The 22,181-nt window shown below is 40.4% G+C and overlaps 1 protein-coding gene across 28 annotated transcripts in view; it reads right to left on the reverse strand.

Moving 5' to 3' along the window:
* TCF4 (transcription factor 4) overlaps window positions 1–22,181 on the reverse strand; it is an 886,011-nt gene that overhangs the window by 61,556 nt on the left and 802,274 nt on the right. For 15 of the 28 annotated variants that reach the window (XM_085630059.1, XM_085630074.1, XM_085630079.1 and 12 more), the window contains 3 exons: window positions 12,380–12,447; window positions 6,309–6,362; window positions 4,407–4,485 (listed from right to left, as the gene is read on the reverse strand). In XM_085630059.1, coding sequence (XP_085486185.1) covers window positions 4,407–4,485; window positions 6,309–6,362; window positions 12,380–12,447 — 201 coding nt within the window. The remainder of the gene's footprint in view (window positions 1–4,406; window positions 4,486–6,308; window positions 6,363–12,379; window positions 12,448–22,181) is intronic. The other 13 variants (XM_085630087.1, XM_085630081.1, XM_085630072.1 and 10 more) reach the window with 1 other exon arrangement.

A 22,181-nucleotide genomic window follows, 5' to 3' on the forward strand; every position in this document is an offset into this window, starting at 1 on the left:
ACGTTATGTTGGAACCCACCAGTACCAGACACAAGAATAGGCCAGAATATTAACCTAATATCTGAACACAAACACGTGGACAATCTAGATCTACTGAATAATACAGAAAACAAATGTTTTTTTTGCTCACACTCTGGTGTTCTCAGAGCCGGTGAGCCGCTATTGTCTGTAGTAAAGAAACAACCTTAAGATTGCCTGATCAACCACAGTAACCCTGCCGCTCCAAACTGGGTAGAGATTCATTCAATCGCACCAACTATGGACCAATATCTTTGATAAATGAAGGTATGAAGATTTTAGAAAAATGGTTGACCAATAGTCTGAAACTATTTATCCCAATCCTCATTCATCCTATTCAGGTTGGATTTGTCCTAGGCCTCTCTTTTACTTATTGCCTATGAAAACTCTCATATCTACTCTGACAAGTCAAGGATGATCACAACAAAAAAGTAGTAATTTCACGTGATGCCGAAAAGGCATTCGAGCATGTGGAATGAAATTACCTTTTTATATAATGAACAAAACAGACTTGAACATAATTTCATTATTAGGTTTCCACGATTATATAATGACTCAATAACAACAATACATTGTGGTGTATATACATCCAAATAACTACGAATACAAAGAGGTTCGATACAAGGGTGCTCCCTTATCATTTCTTCTATGTTTAATCACCTTAGAACCACTGGCAAATGTCATGGCTCAAGATCAAAATATTAGCAGCACTCACATAGTGACAGGTGAACATAAGGTAATGCATTATGTACACTATATACTCATCACATTATTGAACATCTTTGATTCATGCACTATTAACCCTGAGTACTAAAAACTCAGAGTTCTGGGGATACAAAATAAACTGCCAATGCCTTCTCCACAACCATAGCCTCCATAGGGGGAAATGGCCTTTAAAGGGACACAATCCAAATCGAAACATCTTGGAATAAATAGTAAAGAGGACTACAAAATATGGTTAGAGACAACGTACTTCCATTATTGGAAAACACAGCATTGGATTTTCCTAGGTGATCAAAATTGTAACTGTCTTCTTAGGGTAGAGTGAACATTGCACCCAGGTTTAATTACATTTTCGGGATGCCACCATTGAAAATCCCATGTTACCACCAAAGGACAACAGAAAAGAGCATCAAATATTTCATATGAGGCTAACTGAACCTAGAATAAAACCCTAAAACTACATGCAGCCACTATGGTGGGAGGACACACCTCCCACACATTGAGTCACATTGGTTGACACATTAGTTGGTGTTACTGACACACATAGAAACATCATCCAGCACACATATAGAAAAGAATATACTGCACTCGAGGGGGGAGACCTAGATATGTATATACACGTTAGCCACATGAACTATCTGTAGGGAATTCAATCATATACTCCTCTCTATATGTATGACACAGAGCACATTTACTGCTTAAGGTCGCAGGGGAAACACACCAAAGCACTTTCAGTGGAAGAGTGAAAATTACGATGATCGACATGAATAGAGAAAGGCATACTACAATTTAAGACGTACTAGAGGAGGGATCAATCAAACCCTTTCAAAACCTTAAATTAAGAATGTAATCTACAACAATCCCAATACTGGAGATGTATACAATTATCCCATTTCCTTAAATATGAATTAAGGACTACTCATACAAAAATGCAGTGATAACCTATTGTCTGCTACATCCACACCTGGACGCTTTCAAAGATACTGCCTCAGGGCGCTACTCGACACTGATTGCTAACTTCTTCTCCCGTCCAAAATTCAGGTGCTCTCCGACACTGGTGGAAAAGAAAGTTTGACATCCAATTCTGAGACAAAGACTGGAATTCTGTATCAGAGACTCACAAATACATTTCTATTTGAAGTGTGGTTAAAATTCATCTACCTGGAGGTCATGAGCCCTAACTAAGCTACATAAAGCTAAACTGAACCTGAAGGCAATTTGCTCGAAATGTAAATCCACAGACTGTGATATGGTGTACACACAATGAGAGCGCCCACAGAAGAAAACATGGCAAGACATTACCATGCTCCTGACTGCCAAACTAGCAGTATTAAATAGCACTTCAGGCTTACCAAGACTATCCTCCCACATCAATAGATAGCTGTCTACAGCATTAGCAGTAGCTAAACCAGGAATTGTATGGTACTGTAAGAAGATCACTGTGCCGACATACCAGGCCTGGTTAGAAGACATGCACAATATGGTGTCATGAACAAATTATATACAAACTCAACAGAATGGTACAATTTGACAAGGTATGGGGTACAGTTTTCAGACACCAAGGATGTTAAGATAGTAAGGATAAGATCCACCAGCCGAGTTCCCATTACTCATACATTAGGGACTATAGCAGCAAGTTATAACCGATATAATGAACACAGGGTTAATCAGTGAAATATGGAGATGTAACGTTATATCAGAAATATTATATATGAAAGGATGCAAGTGGTTAAAAATAGGTGAAGATCACGAAGGGCGCAACTTATACTGTATAGTTAGGAGTACTGTTTTGATTGGAAACTTGCGCTGCTTCACTGGACCATTTTAAGCTTCATATAAAAATTATGATTACATATATGACATGTAATGATAGATGAAAATAAAAAATTTAAATACACAAAAAAAGAAAAGCCATATTAAATAAATATTTACCAGTGAACAAACTGGGCTTTGATATCAATTGTGACCTTTATGCTGAATTACAGGCATGTTCAGTGGCATAAGAGGAAAACAAGTTCTGCCTCACTCCGCCTCAGCCCCAGAAACCTCGGATTCATCTAATTCTACTGATCTTTCAAAACTTGCTAGCAGTGGCCCCTTTCGGTTGGGTCTTCTTGCACATCGTGTATTAAAGTCTGCAGACCCTGCACAATGCAGCCAGCATCTATAGTGTCTCATACATTAGATCACAGATCATATCTGCAATTTTCCCTGGGCTCAATGACAGCACCTTCTATGCTTTGCTAACAATTGCACATTGATCCACAATTCCATTAACAAACACTTTAAGTCTTCACTGCAGTTCTTTTTATGCCCAACCTTGTACCTTAATACATGTACTAAAAAGATGGATGGTTCAGACATTCCTTTTTTTGCATTGCGCAACTGTGGAAATCTAAGCCTATAACACATTCATGACCAATCTAAAGGTCTGTAAACAGCTCAAAGTCCAGAGGTTGTCACTTAAGTTGCTGCATTCTGTCTCGGACGATAGCGGCTAGCTCCTGGAACATCTTGGTCTATAAGTTTGATTATCAACCAAGAAGTATCAGTGAACTGGCAGACAGCTACAGTAATGGCGGCTTAAACAACTTTTTTCATAGGGTTCCTTCTTTTCGATCTTAGTTCCAGCCTTCCATCTACCAGAAAAATTAGGGAGGTTTACAAAAGTGCCTCATAACGGATTAGTGCTAACATGGTGAAGGTGTGTGCTGACAGACCCTTTAACCGCTCCTCACAAAGCCTGTAACTGCCACAGTCTACTTTATTTTTCGAAGCAACTATTCCATCCCTCTATCTGTCCTGACCAATAAAGGAAACTAGGCATTTTATTCTAAGGGCACCAAGTTAGGAAGTCCTCACTTCTTGAAAATTAGGCCCTCCCTAATGGTGGCATTTTAGAATCCACACATTTGTATTCATTAAAGCTGTTAGAGATTGCTACTACCCAGGTTCAACTATGCCTAATGTATTCTACCTTTAGATGATTTGCTCACACATGTATTCTCTTAACTTATACTCCAAATATTCTTTCAACGCTAGACATAGGCACATGAGTATGTGACTATATAGTTGCATTATGGAACTCGAGTATAATATATGGAATGTGTAATCACCAACTCAGAGAAAACTAGTACTGTGAGGAAGCCAGGTAATCTACCCTGATGGAAATGTACTTTTGGCAACTTGACAACTTGAACATGAGACGATATTGCAAATTAATTTGTATGTAGAAAGTCTGCTTTATATGTTAATTTCCCTGTGCAACTACTCTAAGTATAATAGTATAAAGGATTCTGTCCCCAAGTAATTTTTCAACTTTGGGGTGGGGGGACTTCTAGGACCATGTATGCTCGCACATTGCCATATGCAAGCCAAAAAAATGACCAATCTAAGTTTCCAGATGCCAGCATCTCTCCTTTAACAAATATAAATGTACATAATCAGAATATCACACATTTACAAATACACATTCTGAAAACCAGATTTACAATTGCAAATGTACGCATTCTTAGCACCACTGCTTTACAAATGCAACTGTACGGATTCTGAACACCACACGTTTACAAATAAAATGTATGCAATCTGAGTTCTATGCATTTACAAATACAAATGTACGCAATCCGCATATTTTGAGAAGAGTCAAGCATTACAGATTATTGTACCTGAGAGCGATGGTGGCGATCCGACAGGAGTTGAAGGGTTTGAAGAGAAACTGTTGTTGGTGTGATCTGGAGAATAAATCTTTAACAAGACAAAGAATAGACACGCGATTAATCCACCGCATTTGAAGGAAGATGAGAAAACTATGCATTCAGGTTTGTAACGCCCCAACACCACTGAACGAAAAGTAGGATATTTGAAATTGATTATTCACCCCATATCAAATCGATTTAAGGGTATGTGTTAAATATTAAGTAGCAAATATATCTGAATTGACACTGTAAATATTTGGAGAGTTACATTCTGCAAACATGTAATTACGTTTTCTATTAACTTCTTTAGTTTCCATCTCTGATCACACTTCCGCATACTAAGCACATTTACGTATGAAAGAGAAATAAACAAAAGAAGAAAAAACATCCTTTGGAGACCCTATGTCTTCTACCGTACATGATCAGAGTAACACATTCAAATGATATGCCTTCGTTCTCATTGGATTGGTGACAGTAATGTTTCCTATCACCAACAACAAACTGTGGCTGTAACAGAGCATTGGTGAGGAACATGAAGGCAGCACTATATATACAAAACTAAGTGCAGTGCCCACACAGAAACAACTTCGCACAAATTGTGAGCGTGAAATGTTAGAGTGCTTCATGTATCTAGAACCTATACCGCGTGCATTACTGGCGTGGGTTATGATAAAGCCATTTTTAAAGACTGCTATATCATCCTTAATACTATTCCTCCAATAAACGTTTTTTAAATCAGTACTCAAAAGTGTCACAAAGCTGCACAAAAACATATACATACGATTTATGCAGTTTCTAGTAAAAGGTAAGCTGAGTTTGCGCATGCTCACTTCCTCCTTGCGATGTGAAAAGTTTGACAAATGTCTGTCCCCCAATTAATACAAACACCAGATCAGTAGCCTGAGTCCTAAGATGTCGGCCCAGTTGTGTCCGCCACATTAAAGAAAACCCCTAGAAGAATTGGAATAACTGTTTATGCTGAAATCACAAATCTCAATATTCTTCTAATGTAGTAAGGCATCATTTAAAATTATATATTTTTTCAGATGTAAATGGCGTGGAGCTAGATGCATAATATCCTAATTACATTATTTACTTAGTGGGTATTCAGAAAATATTTGAGACAGTTTGCAAGAATAGTGTCTCATTTAGGAAGGTAATAATATCAGAGCAAAATGATTATATATAGAGGTTTTGTTTAAGAGGTTGCAGATGTGATGAAATATTGCAACAGTGATCCTATAGACCATCAAAGATGTGTGATGGCAAGGAAAACTGTCCTTTCATTGTTTAGAGATATCCTTCTTAAAAGCAAAAAGACACAGCCAGCAGCCCACCGGGATCTTGCCCTCAAAGTTAAATGTAGTTTACTATTCATGCTTTTATGGACACACAGGGGGTTCCAATCTTTTCTTTCATAAGTTTCTAGACAATCTAGGCCGTTATACATTTACGTCTCTTACTTTTTACTGCATTGTCATTTTCATGGTCTCATATTTAACATGCATTTCTGCCAACTCTTTGCACTCTTACGGAACAAATACAGGAATAAAAGAAAAGGCTAATTCAAATTCCCCAGCTCGGGTCATCTCAAATAAAGTGGATGAGGATCTATGAGCCACCTATTGCAGAGTTGATTTAAGTTGTAGATGATTTTGAACAAATCTAATTTTCAAGTTGGGAAGGTTGTTTTGAGAGCTTGGCAGAGCATAACCCGTGATTCATCTGTACTCCTAACAGAGGGGACACATCTTGCTTCTATAAAGAAGGAATGTTTGCTACAGGAATTATTATTTGAGGTTCAGGTGGGCATGCGACTCCTGATCATGCTTCAACGGTCAGCTGTTTGCAGTAGTCTTGTTCATGACTTGCCTGAGGGAAATAGTCCAGGTCAGTGGTTTGGCCTTCCAATGGCTCCGCTAATTTCTGGAGGAGAGGACACAGATAATTCAGATGAGCAAATGTTCATCCTACCCTGATATCATCAACTGTGGAGTACCCACAGAAATCATATCTTCACTCCAGTTCAATGTAATTTCATGAAAGACAGCTAGAGTCCTATAATAAGACAAGAACTCTGTTGACACGTGCGCTAATTACATGCAGGTGTGTTTCAAATTCACTGGAATTGGTGGGAAAATTCTCCCGAACAGTGCTTTATCTAAGTCTTCGACCAAATGGCCAGGAATTAGATTAAATTCAGTTCACAAAAGAGAAACTAGATCATATCTGCTAAATAAATCATATGCAGGATTGGAGATAAGTTAGTAAAAAATGATCAAACAGAGGTGGAACTGTATGCTTAACACATCAGATGATGTCAAAGTGGTTAAACATAACACCTTCGAACACCAAGAGGAACGTTGGGGTGCATAAAGAGACACAACACTGGGTTGAAAGAGGTATTTTTCCAATATGTATACTAAGAACTTTTTTCTCGGTTTGTATCCAGTTTTTTAAAACACTTCTCCAGGACTCTGCAAATACACTTTAGTCAGTTTACAGACTGGCTGACTAGGCTACTAAACAAAATGCTTTAAACTAAGGTTCTCCAATGAAAGACTAAAGAAGTGAAACATGTATACATAGAGGGATGGAAGCAACATGATTGAAATATAAAATTTCTTAAAAGATATAAACACAGTATCACATGGAAACAATTAGTGCACAATGTTAGACTGATGACGGGAGGAGATGATACAAAGAATCACCTGTAACAATTCAAAAGAACCATTCTGGTGAAGACAAGCGATGAAGGTAAAAAGGTAAAAAAAATTTTTTAAAGAAAAGTGGAGCAGTAGTTTTCACAAAACATGATGTAGGTTGAAGGTAATGGCAATAGCAGAGGCTAGATGGCCAGACTGGATAGGTCTGCCTATTTTTACCTGCCACCAAATTCGAAGTTGTTATTGGGAATGAGAAACAGCCTGGGGAGTACAGGCCTCACTGATCGTTATCACAGGCATTGGTAAATGTGACCTAAACATGTTAGTGTCCATGGGTCTACTACTGCAGAAACCCAGTAGTTAGAAATACCATTCACATGTTCAGGTTTTGTGTTAGTCTAACCATTGACTGAAATAACTCAGTTTAGCACCAGGGTTTATGTCGAGCGTAAAGTGAATTTATCATACTGTTTTATGAGGGACTTATCTTCAGAAAATGAACAGGTTATGAGAACTAAGCTTAGCTGAATTAGTACACTTTTTGGAAATCAAGCAAGTTCACTTAAGCCTAATTCCATGCGATTAAGCTAACCAAAGCCAACACTTTCAAAGTTTTATGGTGCACATGATGTCATCACATTTCCGCCATATGCCTCCAAAAATGTTTTTTTGTTAAGAATTGCAACATATTAAATGTCTACCTTCAATACATAGGGAAAGCCGTAAGACCAATATGTCCCTCTTACCTTTTTTTCCAGAGTTTAGCTTTGTTACACAACAAAAAATCTAGCCTACCACCCTAGATGGATTCTCACTTTATTTTCAAATTTCACGTTCGCAAATCTATTCTAATCCACTTTTCAATTAACTATAAACTTTTGCGTGCACACGACTTGAAATCAGATTATAATTACCAAAAAATGCCTAACAGGTCCATAATGCACTTCACAGTCCATTGTGAAACAAAATAGGTCCGATTTCTCTTACTAAACTTAACTAATGGGGCTTAAACTGCAACCAATACTGTAAGTTCCACACTGAAAGAACAAAAACACCTAATATGAGGAATTCAATCTCCATTGTGTGTCCTTATGCTTTGACTGTGTTAAGCATTTGTATTTTCCTAATCATATTTTACTAGTCGACTTTGGATATCTGACGCCTGCTGTGGTCTGAATCCTACCACACAAGTCTTTACCCTCATGGTCCCTTCAACTTCCAGTGGAGTCCCTGGTACAATAAGTCTGGCTTGACTCGATATCATGTAGACACTGGAAGATGTCCTATTCTGGTTGATGCCTCACAGTGTTTCTGGGAGGTCAAGTAAGTCTATCCTGTTTTATTGTGAATAGCTAGCCGACTTTGAATTTATAGTGCGCCCTAAGCGGCAAGTCATGGAGAGGTTGGAAGCAGTGCTCCACACATGTTGCAGTGATCTTGTCTCTATGTTTAAATATGGAGTTAAGCAGAGGTTTAGGAGTGGGTAGCCTATTTGTTATGCATAGTTGGAAGATGCTGGCATCATAGTGTAGTCTGTGTGAGAAGTGCTGGGTGTCATGCCTGAGGTTTAGAGATGTGCTCCAGCCTTCTGCGGCTAGTTTCTAGCTGTGCTTTCACGTTAAATAGACCAGAGAGATGTACATAGAAGTTGAGCTTTTTGTTACATTCCAACCTCCTCTAGTATAACTCTAGTACATAATTGTGTGCCAGAGGCCCCTTTCTTAGAGCTGCAAACAGAGTGTACTACAGCAAATGTCTAGAGTATAGGAGAATAGGCACACCCACTAATAACAAACTAGGCATTTCTTTAGAGAACCCATATTTGTCCCAGTAGAATGTCAGAAAAAGGGGGACCAGGACAAACAATAATTGGAAGAACTGTTGCTTTCACCTGCTTGAATATTCATCCGCCAAGGCAAAGAAGTAGGAGAACCAGTCCCCCAAACAAATCAACAGATCTAGTAGGTAATTTGCCTACTAGAGATAGCTGACACCCGAAGAAGGACTTACATCCCGAGAGTCAGAAGCACTGGAAGCTATGGAGGAAGTGTTGCATCTGATATAGAAATCAAAGTGGAAGAGTCTACAGCTGGGAACATTAACGGGGTTTCTGAGACAGGCAAAAAAAAAAAAACCAAAAAAACGCATTGTAACTATTAAAAAAAATTACCATTTTGCCTTAAAACAATTTTTCTGTAAAATGTTATATCTAGTCAGTGATTTTACTCATATTTGTGGATAAGACTGGACAGAAGCAGAAGCAACCATATGGCCAAGATGCAACCTTGTTGTAAAGTCAAACCACCGTTTTTCTTTAACTGTATTGTTTGGTTCTTCTCCCCAGCTTTTACATATTTTCTCTGAAAATTACCTTGCTGATCAGGCCAAGCTAGCTAAGACGAGCTAATGTTAACTTAAATGAAATACCACTCCCTCCATTGCCTTATCTATTTTGGCAGTGTGGAAAAACAGCAGTCACGGCTCATATGAGCACTGTGGCCCCTCTCTCACACAACCTTTCAACTATAGAGAAAGTGTATCAAGTTACACTTTAAGTGCCACGTAAGACAGAAATTAACTCGATAGTTAAGTGCAGAGATACATCTAAGTATATCTGATTAAACTTAAGATTTCCTCAAATGAAATAAAATGACATTGCCACTGAATTCATATAATTAAGTACAATATATTTTATCTGGGTCCTCACTATTATCCAAATCTTCGATTATTGGTATGAAGACCTCAATAAACAAGACTCACTCACAAATAAGGAAGACAAACTGCTTTCACATGGCAATTGGCTAGATCACTAAAGAACATACCCTAAAACAAAACATTCACAACATTGTTTCTTGTGTAACCTAGAGCCCACACTGCTGTATTGAGTTGTGTTTTGTTATAGAGACTTATATAGCGCGCGTCAATCGATAGGTGTCTTGGCGCTTGCAGAAACATGAGCTACTGATCCGGGGTATTACTAATTGCTAAACAGCCAAGTCTTGAGTTCCTTTCAGAAAGCAGGAAGGGTGGGTATGGTCCTAAGATGCAATGGAAGAGAGTTCCACAGTCTGGCTCTGCTTTTAATGAAACTCCTTCCTGCCCAGTTCACTTTCCTGATTCTTGTGGCGGTAATCAATCTAGCACTCGTTGATGGCAGATGTCTGATTGGAGTATGCCAGCTAAAAAATCTTCCAAAGAAATTTCGGTCCTTCTCTGTGTAAGGCTTTATGGGCCACACAGAGCGCATTAAATGTAATCCGCTGTCGCACCGAGAGCCAATGAAGTTCCCGAATGCCTGCGGATATCCGCTGGTATTTGGCGATATCCAAAGTAAATCTGGCTGCTGCATTCTGCACCGCCTGGAGCTTCCCAAGTAGTTTTACCGACAAGCCGTTACAATAGTCCAACTTTTACATGATTAGTGAGGAGACTAAAGTCTTCCTAGTATTTCTAAGGATAAAAGGAAAGATTTTCCTCAAGGTTCTAATGATAAAAAAGGGGAGGGCACTACCGTAGACACCTGGGCCTTATATCTGAGCTTATTATCCATGGTAAAGCCTAGGTTATTGGCGTTAGTCAGCGGAAGGGGAGGTGAGGTGAGCTCAGGCTGGCAGGCCACAAGGCAGGAGACTATGCTGGAGAGAGATTGCCAAACAGAATAACCTCTGTTTTACTTGAGTTCAGTTTTACGCAGTGTCTGCTCAACCAGCTGCTCAGGGCAGTCATGCAGTCGTGTAATTTTAGAGAGCAGTTGAAATCATTGTCTACAGCATTAGATGTTGGATTTAAATTGAAACGTTTAATTAAAGAGGCAAGTTCTGAGATGTAGATATTAAAAAGCGTTGGGCTCAATAAAGAGCCTTGAGGAACCCCGCATGGCAAAGTAAAGGGTGAGGATTTAAACTGACAAAGACTCAGAGTTTGAGATCTCTCTGATAGAAAGGATGTTAATAACGTAAGAGCTTTACCTTTAACTCCTATGGCGTTCAGATGGTGGACCAATAAACCATGGTCCAAAGTGTTGAATGCTGCGCATATGTCTAATAAAATAAGAGCTGCTGACCCTCAGCCATCCAGTGCAATTCTTAGCTCTTCGGTGGTTTTTATCAGTGCAGTCTCCATACAGTGATTCGCTCTAAACCCAAAGCGACTGGGGAATAAAATTGGATAGCTCTGCATTTATTATTTTTTCCACAATTGCAGCTGGCAAAGGAAGTCTTGGGATGGGACAATAGTTGTCAGGATCGCTAGTATCAAGAGTTGGTTTTTTAACCAATTTAGAAATCACGAATATGACAGCACACAACAGGGCAAAAAATAACCAGAATATAGAAAAACAATAGATTCAGGAATTCTTTGATGTCTAACATTTTATACTTTTATTTGGGGGTTAAGACAAAAATCTGTAAATATCAAGAAAAACACAATTTTGTGAATGTTAGTAGAATGCATGAAAACTGTACTTCAACTGAATTTGTTTTTAAAAATATGTTTTCATTTATCAGAGATAGATTGGTAAATCTGTGGCAATACACATGATAATGACACTGCTTCTTCAAGTTTTTTAAAACACGAACTGCTCTAATGTCTTTATTTAGCTTTATGGAGTTAGATCTGTAGGATTTAAAAATGATATGAATCAGCCTAAGCCTCAGCTTATATCTTCGGTATTCAGAGGTGGAAAATAATACGATAAGAATCTTTGAAAAGGTGGTATACTACCAAAACAATCTTCAAATTCTATAGAGTTATGCCTATCTGATTTACAGCTGATCTCAGCTTGTATCTATGGTAATCAGAGGTGGGAAATACTATGGCAAGAATCCTTCAAGAGGTGGTAATTGTTAATTAACTCAAAGGGTACAGCAAAAATGCTCTCTGGTTGAACCCATGTATTGTAAGCCAAAACCAAAACACAAAGAAAAAGTGTTTTTGGAGAGTTCTGTAAACTGACCTTCTTTAGCACAACCGATCTAATACATGTAATGTTGGTCCCGTCTACCACCAGTCCCATCTCGCTACTTGTTTCAAGTTGAAACAGTAAGTGTAACAAGAAACCATACATCAACTTTTGGTATTTTAAGATTCCTACTTTCCAAAAGGCTACACTTACAACTCTTGTCCACACAAATGCACACCAGACCATATGAAAATCCCCACCACCAGCCTGCACCTACTGGTAGGAAATTTATAATTCAAAATGTATTTTGAGAATACGACAAAAATTACATTATTAAAGTGAGAATAGATGTATTTTTAAAGTAAATGTATCCTTACAGATGCAAGTGCCTTTCCCAGTGCATCACCCGTCTGCGAGCTGCCTGTTGTCCCGCTTCCTCTGTTTGCTGCAAAATAAGAATTTTAAAGTAAGCTTTGAGACACTCGATCATTTTCCAATCCTGACGCACTTACTCAAAATATAATTGCATTTTATTTATTTATTATTTAAAAAATTTCATCACAACAAAAAAGAAATACAGCTGAGACTTAGATTCTCCATACTTATAATACAGTGGATAAGTGTCTATATAAAGTATATAAAAACCATTATCAGAAAATACCATATACTGATATAAAACCCATAACAGTGTGAAATCTGAATACAGGCAATAAGATATATATATAGATATAAGAGCAGCCTTTCATAACAATTATAGCCATACAATTCATTCTGGCCGTATAAATGGGGCAATCCAATTTGTAAACAAGCCCCAAATCTTATTCCCTTTTATCCTGCCCTTTTTTTCTCTCCGTTCGTAGAGCGCTTTTTCTAAGTTATAAATATGTAAAAAGCGGCTTTTCCACTGTTGAAAAGTCCGAGGTTGCGGATCCAGCCAGGCAGAGGCAACACAAAAGTCTTAGAACTGCCATTGCGATAAAGATCAACTCTTCTCCCTTCTTCCCTATTGATTTACTCACCCCCAATAACAAAGATGTGGTGAAAGGGGAACGTCCTCTTTCAAAACAAGCTGAAGAAACCCAGAAATTTCTTGACCAAGTGGCTCAATGCAGGGACATGTGGAAAAGATGTGTATTATATCTGCAGCCTGTGCCTTGCACCTAAAGCAATGAGTTCCTTCCACACCTCCCCATTTCACGATTTTAGCAGGCGTGATGTATAAGTCAAACAAGGTCTTAAAGTGTTGAGATTTCAAGTTGGCTGCACACAGCACAGAGTTCCCCAATTCGATTGACTCCAAGAAGCGGGAGTCCAAGATCCCCAATTTATCCTGCCATCTTTGCCTACGTTTATCTAAATCATCTGGCAGCCCCTCCAGTAGACCGCTATAAAGTTGTGAGATAGAGGAGCCAGAACTATGAGTCAGCAATTCAACTAATGCAACTTTTCCAAAGCCTGCAGTCTCAGCCGCTTTTTTGAGAAGAAATCCCTTAACTGTAAATATTTAAAAAAGTCACTGGGGCTTATACTAAGTCGTTCGCGAATTATATCAAAGGAGGCTACATGATCCCCTTCCAAGAAATCGGCGATCCGATAAAAGCTGCACCTGCACCATCTTACCAAGCACTCATCTTGTAGGGCAGTAGGGAGCTGGGCATTCCCGATCAAGGGGGTATATCTGTTATATCTACCCATTCCCAATATTTTCCTTATACCAGCCCAGTTACGAAAGACAGCTATTAAAACCTTGAATCTGTTTTTTTTTTTTAAAGTAGCTAGGCTCATTAAATTTTAAAAGGCATCCATTAGCCCGAGTATCAATCAAGATTTCAAATATTGAGGGAACATAGCTAGGATCGTTTCTCTCCCTACCCTTAACTCCTAGGAGAGATCCATAATATTGCAGAACAGCAGCTATATAATATAGTTTAAAATGTGGGAGTCCACATCCCCCTCTCTCCTTTGGGAGGGATAGGAATGCATTTGCTCTCCTTGTTCTGCCGTACGACCAAATAAATCTCGCTACTTCCCTCTCTATTAGATGAAACCAAAAACTATGTATTTCGAGGGGAATCGTGCGAAAAATATACAACAGCTTTGGGAGAACAATCATTTTAATGATATTGCATCTCCCCATTATTGACAGCTTCAGATTGTACCAGCGCTGGACATCATTTTTAATTTTCCCCATGATAGGAGCCATATTTGACTCAACTAAATCCTCGACCTTTGCTGTGATACAGACCCCTAAATAGACAGCTTTCTCAACAATTTGAGCATCCGAGGCTGTAACAAATCTATTTGTCAGGATCTGAGTTTTAGTTTCATTCAGCAGATAGCCCGAGTGTATCCCAAAATCTTCTGCTACATTTTCGACGGCTCGCATTGCTCCGTCGGGGTCAGAGATAATTATAGCCACATCATCGGCATAGGCAAGGATCTTGGTGTCCCAGCCGTGTAGACTCACCGGAATGATGCAAGATGAGGCCTCTAGCTGCCTTATAAAGGGGTCTATATATAATGCAAACAGCAAAGGGTAGGACGGGCAACCCTGTCTAGTCCCCCTTTTGATTAAAAAAGGCACTGAATCCTCACCCATTATTCTTAATCGTGCAGTGGGATTTGTATACAAAACCCGGAATGCATCGATAAATGAAACCCCAAGGCCGTTAAGCTCCAAAACCTTCCATAAATAGTCCCATGCCACCCGGTCAAATGCCTTCTCAGCATCCAAGAAGGCAGCCCCCATAGGCTTGGAGAGGACTTCAGTGGCATCAAAGAGTGTAATTAACCTTCCGACATGATCTTCCGTCCCCCTACCCTGTATAAATCCATGTTGCCAAATTGAAACTAATTGATGCATCACAGAGTTCAACCGGGTGGCTAAGATCTTCAAGTATAGTTTGGCATCACTATTGAGCAGAGTAATTGACCTATATGAGCCCAGACTGATAGGATCTTTACCTTTTTTTCAAAAGATAACGATATTAGCTATGCCCCAGGAGCCGGGTGGTAGAGCACCCTCCCTAACCTCCTTAAATACCCCAAGCAAGGCCTGGGATATCTCTGTAAAAAACAACGTATAAAACTCTATGGGAATACAATCGGTGCCAGTAGCCTTACCTGCAGGTAAGGATTGGATTGCACAAAATAACTCCTCTTGCGAAACTGCCAGCTCCAATTGTATACCCTCCTCCAGTGATATTTTTCCCCTCGGGCGAATTACTGAAAGATCCTCCTCCAAAAGAGTACTAGAAGAAGCGGCACTGTATAAATCCTCATAAAACTCTCTAAAAGCCTCCCTGATATCCCCTGGGTCTGTAATGACCTCCCCCCTCATGTTCTTAACCCGTTCAATATGACCTGATGCGACCTGTTGTCTAGCCCTGATTGCCAATAAACGACCAACATTTTTGCTGAATTCATAGCAGTCTTGCCTTTTGGCTTGGTATTTCCCTGCTGTCTTTTCAACGTTGAAATCAGATAAACAAGCTTTAAATACCGTAATAGAATTCAAAATTGCAGCGGGATCATCTCCCTTAGCTACTTTACTTATTAGTTCTGTTTCTAGATCTGTAAGCTTCTGATAAAACAATTTAATTTGTATGGTCCCTTTTTTCTGCTTAGTTAGGCTATATTGCAATGTCTCCAATGTCTCCCCTCTCACTGCTGCATTAAACGCATCCCACATCATCCCGGAAGGGGCGATGCCGAGGTTATTCTCAAAAAACTTTCTAATCCAAACTCTCATATATTCAACATATTCGTTATGTGATGGCAGTGCCCTCTCAAATGTCCAGCCAGTATGTTCCTATCGTATTCCACTGAGTGTTAACTCCAAGACAATAGGTTTGTGGTCTGACATAACTCTAGGGAAAAGCTCCACTCTAGCCCGCTGCATAAATTCGGGAGAGGCTAAAAAATAATCAAGCCGAGCAAATTTACCATGGGGGAGGGGGGGGGGGGAATAATAAGTATAACCAGGATCATCAGGTTTTAATTTAGCCCACATATCGACCAGACCTATATCTTTTAATAAATTAATGTAAGCCCTCATCGAGCATGGTTTGCGCCCTTTGCTACAAACTCCGACCTCACCTGGGGTTCCCCTTGAGCCATTAATAATTAAATCTCCACATACCACATATGGTGCCGGCCAGGAAGGTAGTTCATTAGCTAGGAAATGCAATAGCTCCGGATAATCTAACACAGGAGCATATACAGAGCATAATGTAAAAGAGCCTGCACCATTCTTGCACTCCGTTATGACCCATCTACCATTCCTATCCACCATCTTTTTCCCCCCCAAAGAGACAGAGCTACTCTTCGACAGAATGGCAACCCCCCTTAGTTTTAACATCTTGCGAGGTGTGTGCTAAGACCTTCAGCCCCAGAGATTTATACAGATCACAATTTTTCCGTGCAATATGAGTTTCCTGCAGACAATACAGATCAGCCTTAAGGACTTTGAGATCTTCTTGTACCTTTCTCCTTTTGTTGCCATCATTGAGCCCGCAAATATTGATAGTAGCAATTCGCAATTTAGCCATTATATCTTTTAGAAAATTTCAGTTTGTACCACCACCTTGCTTTATCTTGAATATTACATTGCCTGTCGAATCCCCTAATCATGACATTCATCACAATTAGTCCATGGTTCTCAATACTCTCAAAAGAAACACAGAAATCCACCAAAAAACATTTCAGTTGTTGATCACCCTTCACCATTTTAACCTGTGCCCCCCTCGCCTGTTCCCTCCCCCACCCTGAACCTCCCCTCCCTCCTCCCTACCCTCCCTTTGAAACCAGCCGGACCCATAGGGTCCGAGTGATGGAGGTAGCTAGAACACCGCAGCCCCTCCCCTGCCCCTTCTGTACCCCTCTATTCAAGAAGAGGAAAGAAAAAACACAAACAACCTGTAAGGCTGTGGAAATGTGGATTTTCCTGATCAGTTATGTCCCCTATCTTGGACCCCAACGATTCTATGTGCATGTCACAAGTACATGTGTGTTCCCTCCAGTTCCAGTTTCCAAGACGCAAACATATGTGTGTCTACCGTCGACATGTTCTCTGTCAGATCCGCCATCAATGGGCTGGATATTCAATTCCTAAGTATGAAAAGCCACCGACTTTATATGGCTAAGGTACTCCATTTTTACAGTTCAGGCAAGTAGGCCCGATTCTTTCCTCAAAGCCTTTCCCTGCTCTCTGTCTCTGACAGTTTCGGCTTGAGCTCGCATCTGTATCCATGAACTTTGTCCTACTCCCTGTGCAGCTAACGGTGCCTGCCTCGGCCAGTTTTCGCCTGCCTGCCAAGAAGCTGTATTTCACCTTCGAATTATCTATTTTGCTCTTCAGCCGATGCATTCCTGTCTAGTGATTTAGGTAAACATTTCCTTTAGCTCACAAGCAAAGGACTCAGCCTTTCCGTCCTCCTGCAAGTGATTCATAGCCCTGTTGCCATGGAAAGTTTTCTGCCCCTCGCTTCTCATATAGACACTTAGACGCTTGTACACGCACATACAGTTAGTATAGAATAGATTCTGTCCGAGAGTCCTTCCTTGTGGATAACATAGTTCTCTAAACATAGGATGTTAGATATGATTTGGGATTAGGTTGACATGACCCCCTAGACTTCTCGTCTCCACATGTAGAGCTAAATGTCAAGTCCCCTTCACCCCCTAGTTGCACGTCAATCACACGTCATGCTGCTGCGCACGCATCCATGTTAAGTATTATCGTATAGATCCACCTATGTAAGATAATGAGAGCCAATCATGTTTCTTTTTGCTCCTTATTACGCCTAGTTTCAATTACGTATCACTATGTTAATTTATCTTATCAATTGTTACGCCTTTTTGCACTTGTTTCATTGTAAATGTATGACCTATAAAAGTTACTTCTTGTCAATAAAGTATTGTACTTCACTTCCTGAACCCTCGTGGTGACGGAACCTGAAGGCCGCGACTCGAGTCGGCCATTTTGGATGGAATAAAGCCCATTTAGAAACCTCTTATACCACGGATTCTGCCTCTTGTTATTCTGAGCTATTTTACTTTATTTTTAAAGATTCCGTATGAAATTCAGTTTCGGTAAAAAGAATATTTACCACATAATGGCGCCCGAACAGGGACACTTTCTCATCTCACGCGCCGGCGGTGCGTTGCAGGCCCGGTCTCCTGCCACAGCTGGACGGACCATAAACGCGTACCAGCAGGATTTCCTGTAAGCTCCCTCCGGTCAAGCGGGGGCGACTGAGGCTGCGATCAACCCAGACGAGGCGGTGAGAAGTGCGAAGTATCCCGACCAGAGCCTAGCTGAGAGAGCAAGATCCGAGGTATACAGAAGCCCACCAGGTTTTTCGAAATCCCGATGTCCAGAGGGTCCGCTATCCGCAGTCATCGAGTCCTGTCCATTCTCTGAGGCCTTCCGTTTCAAGGAGCTACTCGGTGAGTACCATCGCCGAGGAGGCGTGTTGACGCGCACATAGGTTGTGCCGGTCAAGACGGATTTGGGTACACAAATCCGGTCTGCACTGTTTAGCAGTGTATATGTACTGTTTAGCAGTATATCAAGTATTCCGAAGTATTTAGTTATTGTCAAGAATTCAGCGTGGTGATTAGTTAGGCAGACTGTCATCATTGTCGGTTATTGTTAAAATGTTTAATGTTCAATGTTTAAAGTGTTCAAATGTCTTGCATATTGTGGTATGAATGATTGTTCTTTGTTCACTGTTCATTATTGTGTTTTTCGTATTAAGTGAATTCAAGAGTAAGTATCAGATCAGTTGTCAATATGCCGCTCTTCTCGAAGTTAAGACAGATTACTACCAGAAAAGGGGTGCTTGAAGAAGCAGTTCCTATTCCTCCTAGGGACACTCCAGGGCATTTTATGTACCACAAGCATGGCTTAGATGCCATATTGTTTCTTGATCTATGGGTAGATTATACCAAGGGATTGCCGGAAAGTCAAAGGTGGCCCGCAGCGGGAACCTGGGATGCAGAGTGCATCATGAAAGTGGAGGAAGAGTTATGGAAAAGAAAGGTCAGACAGTCACAGAAAGACGCTGTTGAGTTATGGCGTAAAGAATCTCATAGACGTACAGAAAAAGCACGTAGACAAGAAGAGAGGAGTAAAGAAAGTTCAAATAAAGTTCAAGAAAATCTATTAATTGAGGAAGGTATCCGAGTGAAGTCAGAACAAGTAAATAGACAAAGAAATGCTCTTATGAATGGTATGTATCCCCTTCTAGCCGAAGGACTACCGAAGGCTGTTCCAGGGATGCCAAAAGACTTGCCACCCCCGTTATTTCCAATTAAGGTACATCAAAAAGGGCATCCCAGAACCGCAGAAGATGTTTTTCTTTCCTCATATCTAGACGACACAGCTCCCGAGTATGCTAACGCCACACTACATAGACCGTCTGGCGGAGGGGTTCAACGTCAGGATCAGGTATCCGACCCCGTGCAACAGCAAGTCCCGATACAAGCTTCGGCAAGCACATCTGTCCCCGCAGTCGATTCTACAGTGGTATCGACACCCATAGTTGCTGTGTCACGTTCAACGAACCCATTCACACCCGATGCCCCAGATGGGGCCACGGGAGGTGCTAGCAATACCTTTACACCACCCAGAATAAATAAACTTGTCTTTCAAGAATCAGCGCATTCACGTACACCTAAATTCGTAAGTGAACGTACGCTTAAGGAACTCCTTGTAAATTGTAGATATGACCCGGTGGTTGGTAAAGAGGACGAAATGGTCCTGGCATCATTACGCATCAGGCGAGCCGCAGAGTATTTAGCAAGGTTACCAGGAATGACTACGCATCTAGATAACATATACCATTTTGTTCAAACAGGACGAGATCCAGGATGTATTAACAGAGCTATGGAATTCCAGAAAGTAGAGATACAGGGGGAACTGTTACGTTTCCTCATAAACTGTGTGATCAGAAATCAAGACCGTCCGGGGGTAGACCCGAATGCAATGCTTATTCTTACAAGATGGAGCCAGAATATATCAGAAGGGAGACACGATAAGCAAAATTGTATAATAGCCATGTGCCGAAAAATCCGTAGAGAAATAGAGCGTATTCATGAAGAAAGATTGGGAACAGACGAGTTCGAGCAAGATGAAGTGTCCGAATCAGGGAATTCCGCAAGACAGTCAGAGACCATAGCCTATGTAGGCAGAGGAAGATCCTGTGAAAATGCTAGATGTTTTTCTGATCCCATACACTCTGTATGCCCAAATAATAGCAGAACGTATCCGACGCCTGTAATAAATCTGAAGTCTCCTGAACATTTGTTTCAAGCCGCAGATAAAATACTACGAGAACGAAGGGGTTACCACCTCCTCGATTCCATGGATGAGCAGGAATTAGCCAGATCAGCTGTTCACTGGATTGACAGTCCTGAAATATACGGTGATGAGACCGTAGCACACACGTTTTTTAATCTCAGTGCAGATGAACAACGTTTAGCTGGAATCTATATGATTCAGCAACTCCTTATATTATATAAGAGCCAACATGCTGACCCTGGTCCTTTACCTGATATATTAACGGAACTACTCACGAACAGATGGAGAGGTTCTAGTAACAAGCTAATTAAAGAGATATTAGTGTCACGTAAACAGTATGTCCTCTTTGTAAATCCGGATTCTCTCTCGCTGCCCCACAGAGAAAGAACGCCGTACTATATGGATAGACAAAATCCTTTACGAGAAGTGCACCCAATAAAAGGCGAAGACAATGAGTTTCACCGTGTATTTGTTTACACACCCATATCAAAAATGGAATTATTAGAAATGAAGAAAGTAGTACCTAGTCATGACAAAGACCCAGCGGGTTTCCACCGAGAAATTAAAGACATGTTACTAATGGGAGAGTACACCTTTCCTGATATTATGACGATATTAAAGGTGCTTTTGCCTGCTGGCATCTATGAAAAACTGAAAGAAAAAGAGTGGGAAGTGGGAGACCAAAAGATAGACTGGACAGCATTAGCAGAGGAAGAAAGGGCCCGAACTGCAGGTTCAGGGCTCGGGGATAAAGTTAAACTGTTACCAGGTTTACTAGTACAGGTACTGCCACGTCTATTAACTACAAAAAAGGAAGATTGGGGTGCAATCACAGCCTGCAAACAAAAGCAAGATGAAGACACAAGCGATTATTATGCTCGATTTGAAAAATGTTTTGGTATAAACAGTGGTATAAAAGCAAGTAGTGACTCATATCCACATTTATTTGTGACAAAATTAGTGGAAAATGCATTGCCTCCAGTGAAGAATAGAATATTGAAATTCGAGAGTACCTGGCAAAGTAACACTCCGTCACAAATGCTACAAATGTTACAGTATCATCACAATAGAATTAGGGATGAACAAGAACACGAGCATAGACGCATGAAGGATACAAAAATGAAAATGCTAGTTTCTCAGACAGTACCAGCAGAGGGTCACAAAAAGGGTGTGACACATTCTGGTGATTCTACAGCTCCTGTAAGAGGAACCTGCAATTACTGTAAACAACTAGGCCATTATGTACACGATTGTCCAGTCCTGAAACGTAATATAGCTACAGGTATTGCAAAAGAGAGACCACGATTAGTTAGACAAGATCAGAATGAACAAGGAGCTATGCAGCATGGACAGTCCATGCCAGTTCAGCAACAGTCCATGCCAGTTCAGCAACAGTCCATGCCAGCCTCACAGCAGCCCATACAGTTTGTGCCAGCTGCACCACCGTTGCCTGCTACTGCCACACAAACCACAACACGACAAATGTATCAGACTGCACAATATGAATATCCTGAGTATCAGCGTTACGCATGAACAAGCCTAGAGAGGGAAGTTGACTTACCGCTCATCGAGATTCCTGTAGATCAAGAAGGACCGTATGTACATAGTGAATTGTTAGGTCAAGATAGAAAATTCTTACTCGATACAGGGGCAAGTCGAACAACTATAAAACGTAGTGAAGTTCCAGGGGCACCCCTCTCAGGCTCTCAAAATGTTTCCCTTGGTTTTTCAGGAAAACCTATTGTTAATGAAGTATCACAGCCTCTCCCACTTACGATAGGACCTTTGACACGAACTACAGATTTATTGCTTACTAAATCATGCCCAGAAAATCTGTTAGGAATTAAAACTCTGAAAGCACTAGGAGCCATAAT

The sequence above is a fragment of the Triturus cristatus genome, chromosome 2_1 (genome assembly GCF_964204655.1).
Source record: "Triturus cristatus chromosome 2_1, aTriCri1.1, whole genome shotgun sequence".
NCBI classification, from domain to species: Eukaryota; Metazoa; Chordata; class Amphibia; order Caudata; family Salamandridae; genus Triturus; species Triturus cristatus.